This window comes from Episyrphus balteatus, chromosome 2 (genome assembly GCF_945859705.1).
Source record: "Episyrphus balteatus chromosome 2, idEpiBalt1.1, whole genome shotgun sequence".
In the NCBI taxonomy this organism is placed as follows: domain Eukaryota; kingdom Metazoa; phylum Arthropoda; class Insecta; order Diptera; family Syrphidae; genus Episyrphus; species Episyrphus balteatus.
The window spans coordinates 66759324-66773552 of NC_079135.1; the positions used below are offsets into that span (position 1 = coordinate 66759324).

Here is a 14229-nt window from a genome sequence, read left to right on the forward strand (position 1 = left end):
TAGAATTTCTTACATTTTTTGTGTGTTTCAGATCAATTAGTACAGTTTTATTCCTTATGCAAAGTATCTCGAGAGAAAATCATCGTTCATAATAATTGCTATTAGGCAGGTTCATAAACGTTAGTAGACACGTTCAGGAAACATTAGGGACTAGATATTTAGTCAACGTCATTTTCTAAACGAAAATTAAGGTAGACGAGTAAATCGAGTGAGGGAGATTTCTCTTGCCTAACTTTGCAGTCACTTTTCACGAACCAATCATCCACGCGAAGCATTACTATATATTTGCTTCCTAACTTTTCTGAACCTGTCCAGGGACTTAGAAGTTAGTCACGTTTCGGCTATCTGATTGGTTTGCTATCTAAAAAAATCTTTCCAACTTAGACAATTTTCCTGGAAAGTTAGTCAAGAAGAGTCTCTTTAACTCGTTTTATTAAATTTTAGGAAGTTCAATTATCTTTCATTCTAACGTACATCAGTTTGATATTGAATGCAAATTATTACTGGATGAGCCCATCTTTATTCATCTTATAATGTTAAAAAAATGTAAAACTTCTTGGTATTAAAAATTCAATTTATTATTTTCAGCAACTGAATTAAAGATAAAACTTCAACTAATAACAAAATTTTGTATAACCTTTATTTACAAAAAATAAGTATGACAAAACCTTAAACATAAACACTTTCCTTCAATCAATGATTTCATCCAACAATCCTCTCTATAGTACTATCAAACTTAACTTTGTCTTGGTCTTTAACAAATCTCCGCATTCCCTTCAATAAATAATGCATAGAGGGACTTCCAAAAACATCAGTTAGTATAGCCAATAGATCTGTTACACTACTCTCCTTTTTATAAGACATCAAAGCCTTAACAAATTTCGAATAGTTCTCGGAAGTTAGAGAGCTTTTAATCTAGAAAAACAAATATACATTATAGTTTATCAACTTTCACTATAGTTATTATTTTGCTTACCAATTTCAAGAGATCAACATGCTGTGTTGGCAGTTCTTGCGTCTTTTCTTCATTTTTTGTTATCGAAGGTTTATTAAAAGCATACAACGAATGCAGGGAGGGATTAGAAAAATTGGAACTTGTACTACTTGATATCGGATTGTTTGGAACCATTTTAAGACGTTTTTTCTTTGGATCACTATTCGTTTGTGTTTGGCTGGGAGATGTCCTTTCACGTTTATGAATAGTAACTAAACTTGAATCTTCTGTTTTCAAATTGGATGCATTAAAATCAATCGTCTTAAATGAAGAAAAATCGGTAATAATTTTTTTTTTATGTATATCCATAACATACGGTTATATCAGAATCTAGGCGGCTTATAAAATCACTTGCAGACGGAATGCCTGATGATCGTGGCTTTCCAATAGCTTTTGAGTAATCCTCTGGAGTCCAACTGGTTATTGTGTTGGTATTTTCTATTTTACTGATAGAATTAAAAGGTTAAGAATATCAATTTGTCAATTTTAATAGAAAATCATATTACATGGCTGCAAAATGGGCACTTTGAAATTTCATCTTTGACTCAAGAACTAAGGCTGGATCTGAAAATTGTTTTACTTTAACGACCGGATCGTCCATAGTTTCAGTGACTATCGATTCGACAGATCTTATGGATGCTTTCGGAAGCTGACAAAATAAAGCAACAACTTATTTGCAAGTATTCACCTAGAAATTTAACTCTACTTACTGTTTTCTCGGCATTTCGAAAGAACCGTGACAGTTCACCTATGACAGGTCCGAAACTCTGATGCTGTTGTGAGCCTTTTAAATGCTCTCTTATCCAGGCGGAAAGCTGACTTATCTGCCCAGGTTGATTGAAACGTGAATCACAAAGTAAAATAGCACCGTAGTCATTGCGATGTCGAATAACTCGACCAATAGCTTGGTTAACAGCTCGCGTGGCTTCTAATGAATACCATGCATTTCCATTTAAAAGCTAAAGAAATATTAATATTTTTATGTAATGAAGTGAAATAATAAATGAATATCTATTGCACTTGCCTCATTCTCTTTCGTTCGGTTTTCATCCAAATATCGTTTCTTTAAAATAACACGTGGATCTTTGAGAGGAGGAAATGGCAGACCAGTTATTATAACTGCACGACCATTTGTATCGGCAAAATCAAGACCTTCGGAGACCTTGCCACGACAAACAGCCATAAATATGGCCCCCTTTGTTGAAGGATCTCGTATTTTTTCATAAAACTCAATCATTGCTGTGTTAAATGCTTCCTTAGAACGTGGTTCAACAAAAATCGGTTTATGACGTGCAATTTGTGACCAAATGCCACTTGCTTGCCAACTATCAACACACTTGTTCATAAGTGGATATGATGGAAAGAAAACCAACAAACCATCTGGAATAATGGGACAAAAAGAGAGAATCGTACGTCCGAGAGAGTTTACATATTTAGGATTGTCTCTGTAATAGGTTTTTTTTTTTTTAATTTCAAATTGATGATTGAAAAAGTACAAATGAAAAACTTACCGATTCTGATAGTTTGAAATTAAAAGTTCTTTATCCGGTCCATAGGAGACTATTTTCACACAAACTTGTGATTTTCCTACGATATGTGGATTTTCCAGAGTTTGTTGTATAGGAATGGCTAATTCGGCAATTAAGGGCTTTAAAGGGGCTAGTGTTCCACTTGTTAGTATAATACTTCGGACGTTTTTGTTTAGTAATTGCTCCATTCTATTTTTTTATTTAAAATAAAAACCATTTGTAAAAAAGAATTAAAGTAAAACCTTTACATATTACAGCGTTTATTTATTACAGTTGTCATTACAGTATTCACTTGACTAAATAAATCAAAAGGGTAAAAATTTGATACAAATTTTTAAATGACTTTTTAAATCTTTAATCATCAATAAAAAAATGTATTATTACTGGACAAACAATGAAACTTGAATACTATTTACTAGCATTGCAAATAATTAAATTAAATTTTGTGACCACGAACTAGAACAGAAAACTAACAGGATTTGTATTAGTTGTTACATAATCTGAAAATCTGATTATCTTCACAAAATTCACAAATTCAACATCTCCCCTCTTCAACCAACCACCGAAACTGAGAGGTATGTAGAAGAAAACTCGTGTTTGTAGGCCATTATCCAAAGTTGAAGTCCAAGTCACTCCTAATAGCCCACCAATGCTATCACCACGGCACTTCCAGTAGATTATATATTTTGACATTTCCGAACATACGTTCATAAGTAGCGGGTGTTTTGGCTCTCGTTCTTGGAGATCTTTGGGAAAAATGGTGGCCCTGCAGGTTGGACACTTTACTACTATTTTAATGGCTGCTAAGAAATTGACAGATTATCAGATCTAGATTTTTGTGAAAAAGAATTTGTTTTAACGACACAAAAATTGTTAAGAGGATTTTCTTTGCAATTTATTGTTCCTTGAAGTCTAAAGCATAAAAATGGAGCCAGAAGCCACTTAAAAAAGAAAACAACTTAAAAGAGGATTTAAAGCCTTTTCGTTGCGTTGAAAAAATGGTTAATACTATGATCGTTTAGTACATACATAGAGGAAGGAATACCTAGAGAGCCGACTCGTACCCCCCTTACCGAAAACACCCGCAAATTTAATTTCAGATAATCTCTCTTATTTTTCTCTTGTTTTCCTATCTGTGAATACGTGTGAAAAGTACAATTCGTTTAATACCTTCCTTTCACCAGTAGATGTCCTCACAAATTTTGAATTTAAACATGATTTTGGTTTGTTCATGAACTTGAATAGCTCAAATAGCTCACTCCAGACACCCACCTTTCAATAAATATGTACAGAAATAAAAAAAAAAGGTTCGTGTTTTGAATTTATTATATTATTTTTTTATGAATTTATTTCCTACTGAGCACTTAAATTGTTTTTAATTGTTTTGAGCTCAACTCCACAGTTGAATGTATTGGTGCCATTTTAAATGCACGGGAAAACTACCACATATAAGCACTGTGGAGTTTTTCCTCTCATTGCAGCTTGTAGGGTGGAAGAGAAAAACCAACCGAAGTCGCGTCTCTAGGTATTCCTTCCTCTATGGTTTAGTATGAGAGTTCGTGAAGAAATAAGGAAGTCGACAACCAATCATTCAAACCTAAAAAAACACTACTTTTCATCATGTGGCATTGGTGGTAAAATCTATACTAACGGCGAATTGCTTTACAGTGGCCTTAAGATAATACAGAGATTAGTCCCAAATTTGCTACTCAGATCGGTATCAAATCATTTCTGCATAGTCTAAGAGCCGGCAGCATATTTTGGCAGTTTTGGTATAACCGAAATTCGAGTGTGTACATATCTAGATATGCACGACAGTATGTCAACGCAAAAAGTGTTGCAGTGATCTTTTTCATCCATTTTCACAATGACACACAAATACATACACAAAAATAATCTTTCAAATGAATAATTTGTTTTTAATGAATTAAACACCATTTATTTTACCGCTTTTACTATTATTCATTTTTTCTTCAATAAAAATAGACAGAATAACCAAATTTCTTATATTATTTTCCGTAAATTGTTTAAAAACAATTTGAATTAACTGACGTTTGTGTCGATTTGACAATTTGATTTGAAGCTCTCAGCGATTTCTCGCATGAAAGTAAATCATTGCTAGGTTGAACATAAATATTTTTTAGCAACTTGGAATAAACTAAGTAAAACATACGTGCTATGTTCAACCTAGCTAAGATTTAAATTTATGATCCTAAATGGGCCTAAATTTATGATCCTAAATGGGCCTAAGGCCCATTTGCTCATACGGATCATAAATTTGAATCATAGCTAGGTCGAACATAGTCCTTATGTTTATTCTAAGTTCTTAAAAAATATTTATGTTCAACCTAGCAATGTTTTACTTTCATGCGAGAAATCGCTGAGAACTTCAAATTTGAATGTCAAATCGATACAAACATCAGTTAATTTTAATTTTTTTTGAGCAATTAAGCTGAAATTTTTCAATAATATTGTTATTTTGTGGTTTTTTATTGCAAAAATTAATTAAATACAGTGAAACTGATAAAAAATGTGTGTTTGATTTAATAAAAAAAATTATTCATGTGATGGAAATTTTTTACAAATGTGTTTGTGTGTCACAATTAAGTGACAAATATATGAAAAAAAATTGACAAATACTTCTGTAAATATTTATGCTACCAATTGTACCATTGTTAACATTAGGTCCGTTCCACACTCATTTTGAAACTGACGAATTTAGTAATATTTGGAAATTTTTGGTCAGAGTCTGTTCCCAACTTCAAAAACTGTGTAGAAGAGAGCGCTCACGAGAGAATAAAAAATTTCCCCACCCTGACAAATTTAGCCCAAAGAATTTCTTCCGGCAGAAATATAAGTTCTGTCAAATGAAAAGTTGACGTATGTCAAACAAATAAATAAAAAAGAAAAAAAAAATCAAATTGTAGTGATTTTTAAATTGAATCGCGTTTACGTGTTCTTTGCATTAAAAAAGTATTAATGTTTATCGAACTAAGCATAAAATATGAAATTGTGCTGTATAATGGTGTGCAACTTGTTCCAGACTTTTTGGCAGTCTTTCGTAGTTTTATTTTCTACTGAGAGAATTCTCTCCCAACTCTCATTAATTTGACAGACTTCCTATTTTAGTGCACAAAAAGTCTGGAACAGACCTATTGTATTAAAGTGAGTTGACCATTCTTTAATTAATTACTGATGTTAATTTTCTAGACAAATTCGTTTTTAAGGTTTTTAAGGGATGTTATGGCTTTTGGCTCAATAAAAATTCCTTATGTAGAACATAAAATCCTTATGTTCTACTATTTCTTGCCCCTAAGTTATGTTGAACTTAGAAGAATTTATGACACGAATTGAAGTTTGTGCAAACGATTATGTAGAACTTAAGGGTTTATGTTTCACATAAAGATTGAAGTTCCGTTTCAGCAAATGGGCCTTAGTTTTTTAACAAAAATAAGTAACGAATTTAGAATCATTTTTTTAATAAAAATAAAAGTCATTTACTCACCCAAAGCCAGGATTAAAGCACCAATAATTTATTATCTTGGCATTTTTGGTACTGGCGGGTAGTTTAGTAGTTAACCAACCATCTCCCTTAGCAGCTTTACCAGCACCAAACTTCTGTGGTTTTATCTCTTCCAATTGAACGTGAACTTTAAAGCTCTTATGAATTTTCCCCAAATTCTCATCTTTATTGAAGTGCACTACAGAGATGAGATCTCTTAGAACTTCGAAGCCGGCACCCTTGCGAAACATTGTATTTTGCGAAGCCACAGCAAGGAACTGTAGTAACCTTTCTAACAATGAAACAACCATATTCGCACTTGTTATTGTAATCTGTAAAAATTAAATAAAAACAAAGTTACATTAACATGTTAAATTTAAGTCTTATGAGAATCACTTACATTACCCTTCTCCAGAATTTCAAACATGAAAGAAGGAGGAAAAGTTGCTCCTTCGGTTTTGTTAGGTACTTGTATTTCATCGACTGCTTTCTCAAGTGAAAGTAGCATCTCCTTTAAAAGGGCTAGATCGTCTAATGTAAAGTCCCTAGGTTCTTCCGAGACTTCACCCAGAAGGTCTTCACTCATTGCTTTCATGATGTGTGTCACATCATCAATAGCTAGCGCAATGTCGGAAGACTTAATCATAACCGATGCAGATTCTTCACAAAGACTTTCAACATTGTGAGCTTCATCTAGAATCACAATGGTATTGTCCAAGTTAACCTTGTTTGCTTTTCGAGCTTTGGGATCGAGCAAATAGTTATATGGCATGAATGTGATATCTGCATTGTCGACAAGCTCTTTTGAAGAATAGTACGGGCATACTTTAAGCTTCCTGCCGGTAGTAATGAGATCTTCAACATCCATTACTGATTGCTCGCGGAATTCAGGTGAGTCTTTTTTTGATTCTACCCGCGAGTAAAAGCTACAAGACTTTGTCTGAACCCGCACTTTACACATTTGTACTTTATTGGAGTTTCCTTGCTCCTTCATAACTTCTGGGTGAATACACAACTGATCACGAGAACCCAAGACAACTGCTCTTACGAAGGCGTAAGAAGTTTGCTTCAATTCCTTCATTGCTTGTGTCAATTGGGAATGTGTGCGAGATGCGTAAATTATTTTGGGTACACCCCAGCCGCCGCCAGGTTTTTTACGCGCTGGTTCGTTTATTTTAGCTAGAATATCCTCAACTGTAATTTGAGATGTTTGTGGATTGAAATTGTCTTGGGTTTTTTCTCTTTCCCCTTGAATTTGCAACTTAAGAAAAACAATGTATTCCTGCATATTAAATAAGAATTCTAACAAATGTTTACCTCTGCTTTTTTAGATAAAACCCATGCCAAGGAGGAACATAATAAGCTTAAAGTTTTACCAGTTCCAGTTGGGGATTCCAAGACCGCATTGGTACTTGTTTTAAGAGATTCAATAACTTTTTCCATGAAAGCCTTTTGAACATCGTATGGTTCAAAAGGAAAATTTACAGGTATATTGTTTATCATATATTCAGGCATTTTTATTAATTCTTGTTTATTTTGTAAACATAAATTAATGCAAATAATAATAAATCGCGCGAACTAAAATCAAATCATGAAATCAAATATGTGCCTTTTGTTTTAACGAAAGTTTGAGAAATGTCAATTTTTACCGAAACAAAAATGGTAACACTGTGGTGCGTTCTTTTATTCGACGATGTTAACTCACAGTACACATATGTGTACTGTGATGTTAACTATTAGGTGTGTTTTTTATTACCACCCATTGACCTACTATATATGGACTGCTAGTCGTTTGACTTTTCCATACAAAAATTGAAAAAAAATGATTCCACATCTTTCTAGCTCTACTAGCGGTATAACCTTAGACGGCGAACAGAGGAAACTTTTAGTGAATGACATCTGTCGTTAAAAGGTAGTGCTTTCTCTGTTTTTCTATATTTGTTCCTTTCGCACTTCGTAAAAAATGTTGCACTTATTCTCCGCTTTTTTTAGGGCGCTAGTATCGCGAAGAAACAAGTGGAACCAACCTGAATATGCTTCTAGCAGTCCATATATATTAAGTCAATGTTACCACCGGTCTTAACTGGACATAAAAAACGCCTCGGGGCTTAACCTGAAATCTTGGCAGCACTGCATATTGAATGTTCCGAAAACAGCAGACACAACAAAAATTTAGAGTTGTCATTTTTTTGCTTTCGGGTTTTTCTTGTATTTTTTCTTGTATGTTTTACAAAGAGACACAAAAATGTATGCTACTAAAACTAGTTAAATACATTTTGTCATTCCAAAAGTGAGTTTTCACGTTTTTAAACAAATTCTAAACAATTTTTGAAAAAAATAGTTTGGTAGCACAGATTTAAAACTGTTCAAAAAGTTAAGCCCAGAGAAATCTCCGGGCTAAACAAGTAAGCCCACGGGGCTAAGGTGTTGTTGTATTTAACATGTAAAATGCTTAGCCCCGACTGCGTTTTATTTGTCCAGTTAAGCCCGGTGGTAATAAAAAACACACCTATTGTTAACAATAGTTAACTTTCATCGTTCCTAAATGAGAAAAAAGTTACAAAATGTAACATTAGGTGTGTTTTTTATTACCACCGGTCTTAACTGGACAAAAAAACGCCTCGGGGCTTAACCTGAAATCTTGGCAGCACTGTATATTGAATGTTCCGAAAACCAGCAGACACAACAAAAATTTATAGTTGTCATATTTTTCGCTTTCGTAATTTTCTTGTATTTTTCATGTATATTAATTTTACAAAGAGATACAAAAATGTATGCTAGCAAAACTATTTTAATTCATTTTGTCCTTCCAAACTTCAGTTTTCTCGTTTATAAACAAATTCTAAACAATTTATGTAAAAATTAGTTTGGTAGCACAGATTTAAAACTCTTCAAAAAGTTAAGCCCAGAGAAATCTCCGGGCTAAACAACTAAGCCCAAGGGGCTAAGGTGTTGTTGTATTTAACATGTAAATTGCTTAGCCCAGACTGCGTTTTTTTGTCTAGTTAAGACCGGTTGTAATAAAAAACACACATATTGTGACGTCACAACATCGTTCCTAAATCCAATGTTGAAGTGTCAAATAGTTACACTTTGTTACTTTTTTCAACTCAGCTCCTGGACTTGAGTTTCAATGTTAATCTGTCAAACACAAATAAATGGGGAAGATAGGGTGAGAAGAAAATTTCTTGTTTGTTTCCGTATTTGAAATTATTGAATGCATATTTTTGTTTCAATTTGCTTAGAATTCAATTAAAAAGAATTATTTCAGTACGAAATTAATTTTTTCTTGTTTATTCATTCATAAAATTAATCTCAAAAATTTTTCTTTTGACAGATCAACAAAATGTAACATTAGTCGTTCCTAAATCAAAGTTGAAATTTTCTAACAAAATCTAACAAAAACAAATACAACGATTTTTTTGACACAACAACCAAAGTTAACTATTTAATAAAAGAACAGACCACTGTGATGCGTTCTTTTTTTCACGACAAATTAGACGCGTCCCACAAAGAAAAAATCTCTAATCGCTCAACGTCATTTTGAAAGTAACAATTTTATGAAGCAAGCTTCTCACTTGGATCATATGTATATTATTTATTAATTCAACAATTCAAGATGTCACCACAGAACTGCTACTTTTCTTTCGATATTAGGGGTATTCATGAAACGGTTCAAACTCTGGGTTAACGTGGTAAAATGATAAATGTGTCAAAATTGTTTAGTGTTTTGACAGATCGTTTTCCATATTTTACGTTTTACCAGGTCTACCCGGAATTTACAGCGTTGCATAGATACCCCTAATGGCCACTTGTCGCTAGCGAAATTTGTTTCCAAAAAATAGTATGCAAATTAGTTTTTACACCAAAAACTAATGCCTCATTTACACGACTGAAGCCACTTTTTTTTCATCGTATAAACGCTTTCAATAGGGGGGTTCACATTTTGACCAACTTACCGGACAGACCGATTGTCATTTGGCTTGATGGCGGAATTATATTTTTCGTTCACATTTATCAGACAATTTTCATCAAAACACATTTTTCAGCTTATTTTTAGGGCCAGTTCTACAAACGTGGTTCATCCTCGGATCAACGTTTGAACTCGGTTCAACTCATTTGCAGTGCCCAACTAACATTTCAGCTTCGGTTAAGGTACTACAAAAGCTACATTTCAGCTTCTTTTAAACTTTAGTAAAGTTGTTGGGCATGGAAAAAGGAGAACGTTATACAAATTTGACCCTCTATAAGGATCTTAAACGAAGCTTTACAGAAGCTCTACCGAAGCTTTGAGATTTGACAGATAGCTTCGGAAGAGCCTGTATATCTCTTTAATACATGTCTTATCGAAATTAAAAAAATACTACAAAAACAAAAAAAAAATTCTTTTTTAACTGGTTTTAAATCATGAATTTTAGCTTTTGATCTGATATTATATTTAACATTCCATTAGTTTTTAGTATATCTATTAATAATAATTTTAAAAGTATATAATTTTTTTACCACACCCAGGAATCGAACTTCGTATCTGCTTGGTGGTAGTCCATCACTCTACCCACTCGGCCATCCTAGTATATTCATTAATAAAATCAAAAACTTAATCAGTTCAAATAGCAAAAAAATGTCCGAGCTAAATTATTCAATGTCAAAACCAAAAAGTGTCCGAGCTAGATTATTTAATATCAAAACCAAAAATCAAATACAAAACTTGGTAATTTCTGTAAAGCTTTTATAAATTCATTAAACAGGCTTATAAGAAAAACAAGCTTTCTTCGTTTAAGTTTCTTTAAGAGTATTTAAACAACTTATTAGAAGTTGTTAAACAAGTCCGAACTTCTATAAGCAGTCAAATTCTGAAGCAAGCTCAATACAAGCTGTATACAAAGTAGATCCTGCGAGATTTCAATTTACAGAAGCTGTTGTGCTAGTTGGGTGTTGTACAATCGAGGTTCAGGTCTTAACCCACAGCTGAACCACGATCAGAAGTTACCCACCGATATTGATGGGTTAGCAGTGGTTCAGCCATGGATCAGGTGATTTAAAGTGGAAAAAATGTTGCATTCTCACTTTATTCTGAATTTTTTGACAGTTCAGGTAAAAGCTCGTGGAAATTATGTGGTTTTCCCAAATGATTGGGGTGCTTTTTTTATTTGTTTTTGATGTGTTTTTGATCTAAATAATAAATAAAATAATAATAACACAGCCCATTTTTATTGATTTTTTATACTTCTTTATTTATTTATTTATTTATTTTATAAATGGATACAATATTCTTCACAAAAAAAAAAAAAACAACAAAAAAATAAATAAAACAACCTTCCAAGAATCCTCCTCTTCCTCATAAGCCCTTTAAATGAATATTCCGGCCGCCATTAGAAGTAGCAAAAAACAAGTTTCACTAAAATATTACTTTACATTTTGTGTATTTTATTCCAAATCACAATACGATATATTTTCTCTAACTTGTGCTTTATAAAATAAGGACAACTGACAGTGAAAATGTTTTTGTATATAACACCCCTATTCTGGCAAACCTCACAAAAACCTCACAAGGTGATCATAAACTTGATTTTGTGAGGATTTATTTTTCACAAACTTCTTGTTATCAAAAATCCAACTTGTGAGTTGTGACCTCCTTCAGAGCAGATCACAAATTCGAAAGTTTTTGTTCCGTGAAAACCTCACAAAAACAAATTCAGCTCAGCTTATGAGGTTATCATAACTTGTAAGGTTGGCCAGAATAGGGCTGTAAACCTGATCTGCTGTTCAGCTGACTCTCACTTGATCCACAACTGTACAACCCACTCAAAGTTGAACCTGGTTCAAGAGTTAACTCGAGCTCAGCTGATCCGTGGGTTAACCCTCAATTTGTACAACTGGCCCTTACCCAACTAACATTTCAGCTTCGATTAAGGTATTACAAAAGCTACATTTCAGCTTCTTTTAAACTTTAGTAAGGTTGTTGGGCATGGAAAAAGGAGAACGTTATACAAGTTTGACCCTCTATAAGAAGTTTAAACGAAGCTTTACCGAAGCTCTTCCGAAGCTTTGAGATTTGACAGATAGCTTCAGAAGAGCTTGTATAGCTCCCTAATACATGTCTTATCGAAATTAAAAAAGAACTACAAAAACAAAAAAGAATTCTTTTTTAACTGGTTTTTATTTGATTTTAAATCATGAATTTTATCTTTTGATCTGAAATTATATATATTTTTCCATTAGTTTTTAGTATATCTATTGATAATAATTTTAAAAGTATATAATTTTTTTACCACACCCAGGAATCGAACTTCATATCTGCTTGGTGGCAGTCCGCCACTCTACCCACTCGGCCATCCTAGTATATTCATTAATGAAGTCAAAAACTTAATCAATAAAATTAGCAGAAATGTCAAAACAAAAAATGTCTCAGTCAAATTATTCAATGTCAAAACCAAAAAGTGTCAGCTAGATTATTCAATATAAAAACCAAAAATCAAATACTAAACTTGGTAATTTCTCTAAAGCTTCTATAAATTCATTAAGCAGGCTTTTCCGAAAACAAGCTTTTTTCGTTTAAGTTTCTTTAACAGTATTTAAACAACTTATTAGAAGTTGTTAAACAAGTTCAAACTTCTACTAGCAATTTTGCTTCTATAATGCTTTACAGAAGCAACTGTTGCATCTGTAAAGCTTTATAGAACCAAAATTGTTTGTCGGGATGTACTTAAAAAATTAAATGTTGGCAATATAATGCCAGTCGTGTAAGTATAAACTTTCTGCTTCATTTATTTTAGTTTTTCAGACGGAAAACCTATAAAAAATTACGTTTGCATGTTCACTTTTGTCATTTTTCACTTTTTAAGGCCAATGTACCCAACTAACATTTCAGCTTCGGTTAAGGTATTACAAAAGCTACATTTCAGCTTATTTTAAACTTTAGTAAGGTTGTTGGGCATCACAGTACACATATATGTGTACTGTGGTTGGGCATGAAAAAAGGAGAACGTTATACAAGTTTGACCCTCTATAAGAAATTTAAACGAAGCTTAACCGAAACCCTTCCGAAGCTTTGAGATTTGACAGATAGCTTCGGAAGAGCTTGTATAGCTGTTTAATACATGTCTTATCGAAATTAAAAAAAAAAAAAACAACTACAAAAACAAAAAAGAATTCTTTTCTAACTGGTTTTTATTTGATTTTAAAGCCTAGTACGCAGATCGCGCTAAAATTTATCTTTCATACAAATTTCCTCCAAAGATAAATTTTAGCGAGGATTTTTAGCCAGGTAGTACGCAGTTCACGCGCTAAATTCGAATTCTCATCTACTACTTTTGCAAAAAGTCTCCACTCAATTTAGCTCGCGAAATAATGCTCGGCGCATTTTTTCACAGATAAATTTTGACATTTTTGTGGTTGTTGTTGTTGCTGCAAGGAATAAGAGGCAAAAAAAATCTTGTAATATATAAAAGAAGAGGAATAAAACAAAATGAGAGCGTAAAAAAGGTATTCTGCAGGTAAAAAAATATGTAATGTAATATTGAATGTAAGCTGGTATAAGTAAATTAAACTGTGATTCACCCGTTATTTTTAAATTTAAATTTATCTTGGCTTTTAGCGAACGCGTGTAGAGATAAAAATTGTCGAGATAAAATTTAGTTTAGCGTGATCTGCGTACTGGGCTTAAATCATGAATTTTATCTTTTGATCTGAAATTATATTAGGTATATATATCTTTTGTTAATAATTTTAAAAGTATATAATTTTTTTACCACACCCAGGAATCGAACTTCGTATCTGCTTGGTGGCAGTCCGCCACTCTACCCACTCGGCCATTCTAGTATATTCATTAATGAAGTCAAAAACTTCATCAGTTCAAATAGCAAAAATGTCAAAACAAAAAATGTCCGAGGTAAATTATTCAATGTCAAAACCATAAAGTGTCCCAGCTAGATTATTCAATATCAAAACCAAAAATCAAATACAAAACTTGGTAATTTCTGTAAAGCTTCTATAAATTCATTAAACAGGCTTATCCGAAAAACAAGCTTTCTTCGTTTAAGTCTCTTTAACAGTATTTAAACAACTTATTAGAAGTTGTTAAACAAGTCCGAACTTCTATAAGCAATTAAATTCTGAAGCAAGCTCAATACAAGCTGTATTCAAAGTAGAACCTGCGAGATTTCAATTTACAGAAGCTGTTGTGCTAGTTGGGTAGTCAAGGC

General features: G+C 32.8%; 1 protein-coding gene across 1 annotated transcript; it reads right to left on the reverse strand.

Annotated features, from left to right (window-relative positions):
• Nucleotides 1-553: 553 nt before the first annotated feature.
• LOC129910612 (regulator of telomere elongation helicase 1 homolog) lies at nucleotides 554-7653 on the reverse strand. The gene is made up of 10 exons (XM_055988046.1): nucleotides 7343-7653; nucleotides 6426-7286; nucleotides 6029-6357; nucleotides 2506-2712; nucleotides 2019-2439; nucleotides 1705-1953; nucleotides 1501-1643; nucleotides 1311-1440; nucleotides 977-1255; nucleotides 554-915 (listed from the first exon to the last, which is right to left on the reverse strand). Exons 1-10 carry the CDS (start codon nucleotides 7538-7540, stop codon nucleotides 703-705), a joined length of 3030 nt encoding a protein of 1009 aa, XP_055844021.1. The 5' UTR covers nucleotides 7541-7653; the 3' UTR covers nucleotides 554-702.
• Nucleotides 7654-14229: the final 6576 nt, after the last annotated feature.

Bases quoted from the DNA above. Each gene is read 5' to 3' on its own strand.
- LOC129910612 (XM_055988046.1), bottom strand. From the start codon at position 7,540: ATGCCTGAATATATGATAAACAATATACCTGTAAATTTTCCTTTTGAA. The intron at 6,358-6,425 runs GTAAGTGATTCT...TAATTTTTACAG, and splicing joins AAATTCTGGAGAAGGGTAAT to ATTACAATAACAAGTGCGAA. The intron at 1,441-1,500 runs GTAATATGATTT...TAATTCTATCAG, and splicing joins AGTGCCCATTTTGCAGCCAT to TAAAATAGAAAATACCAACA.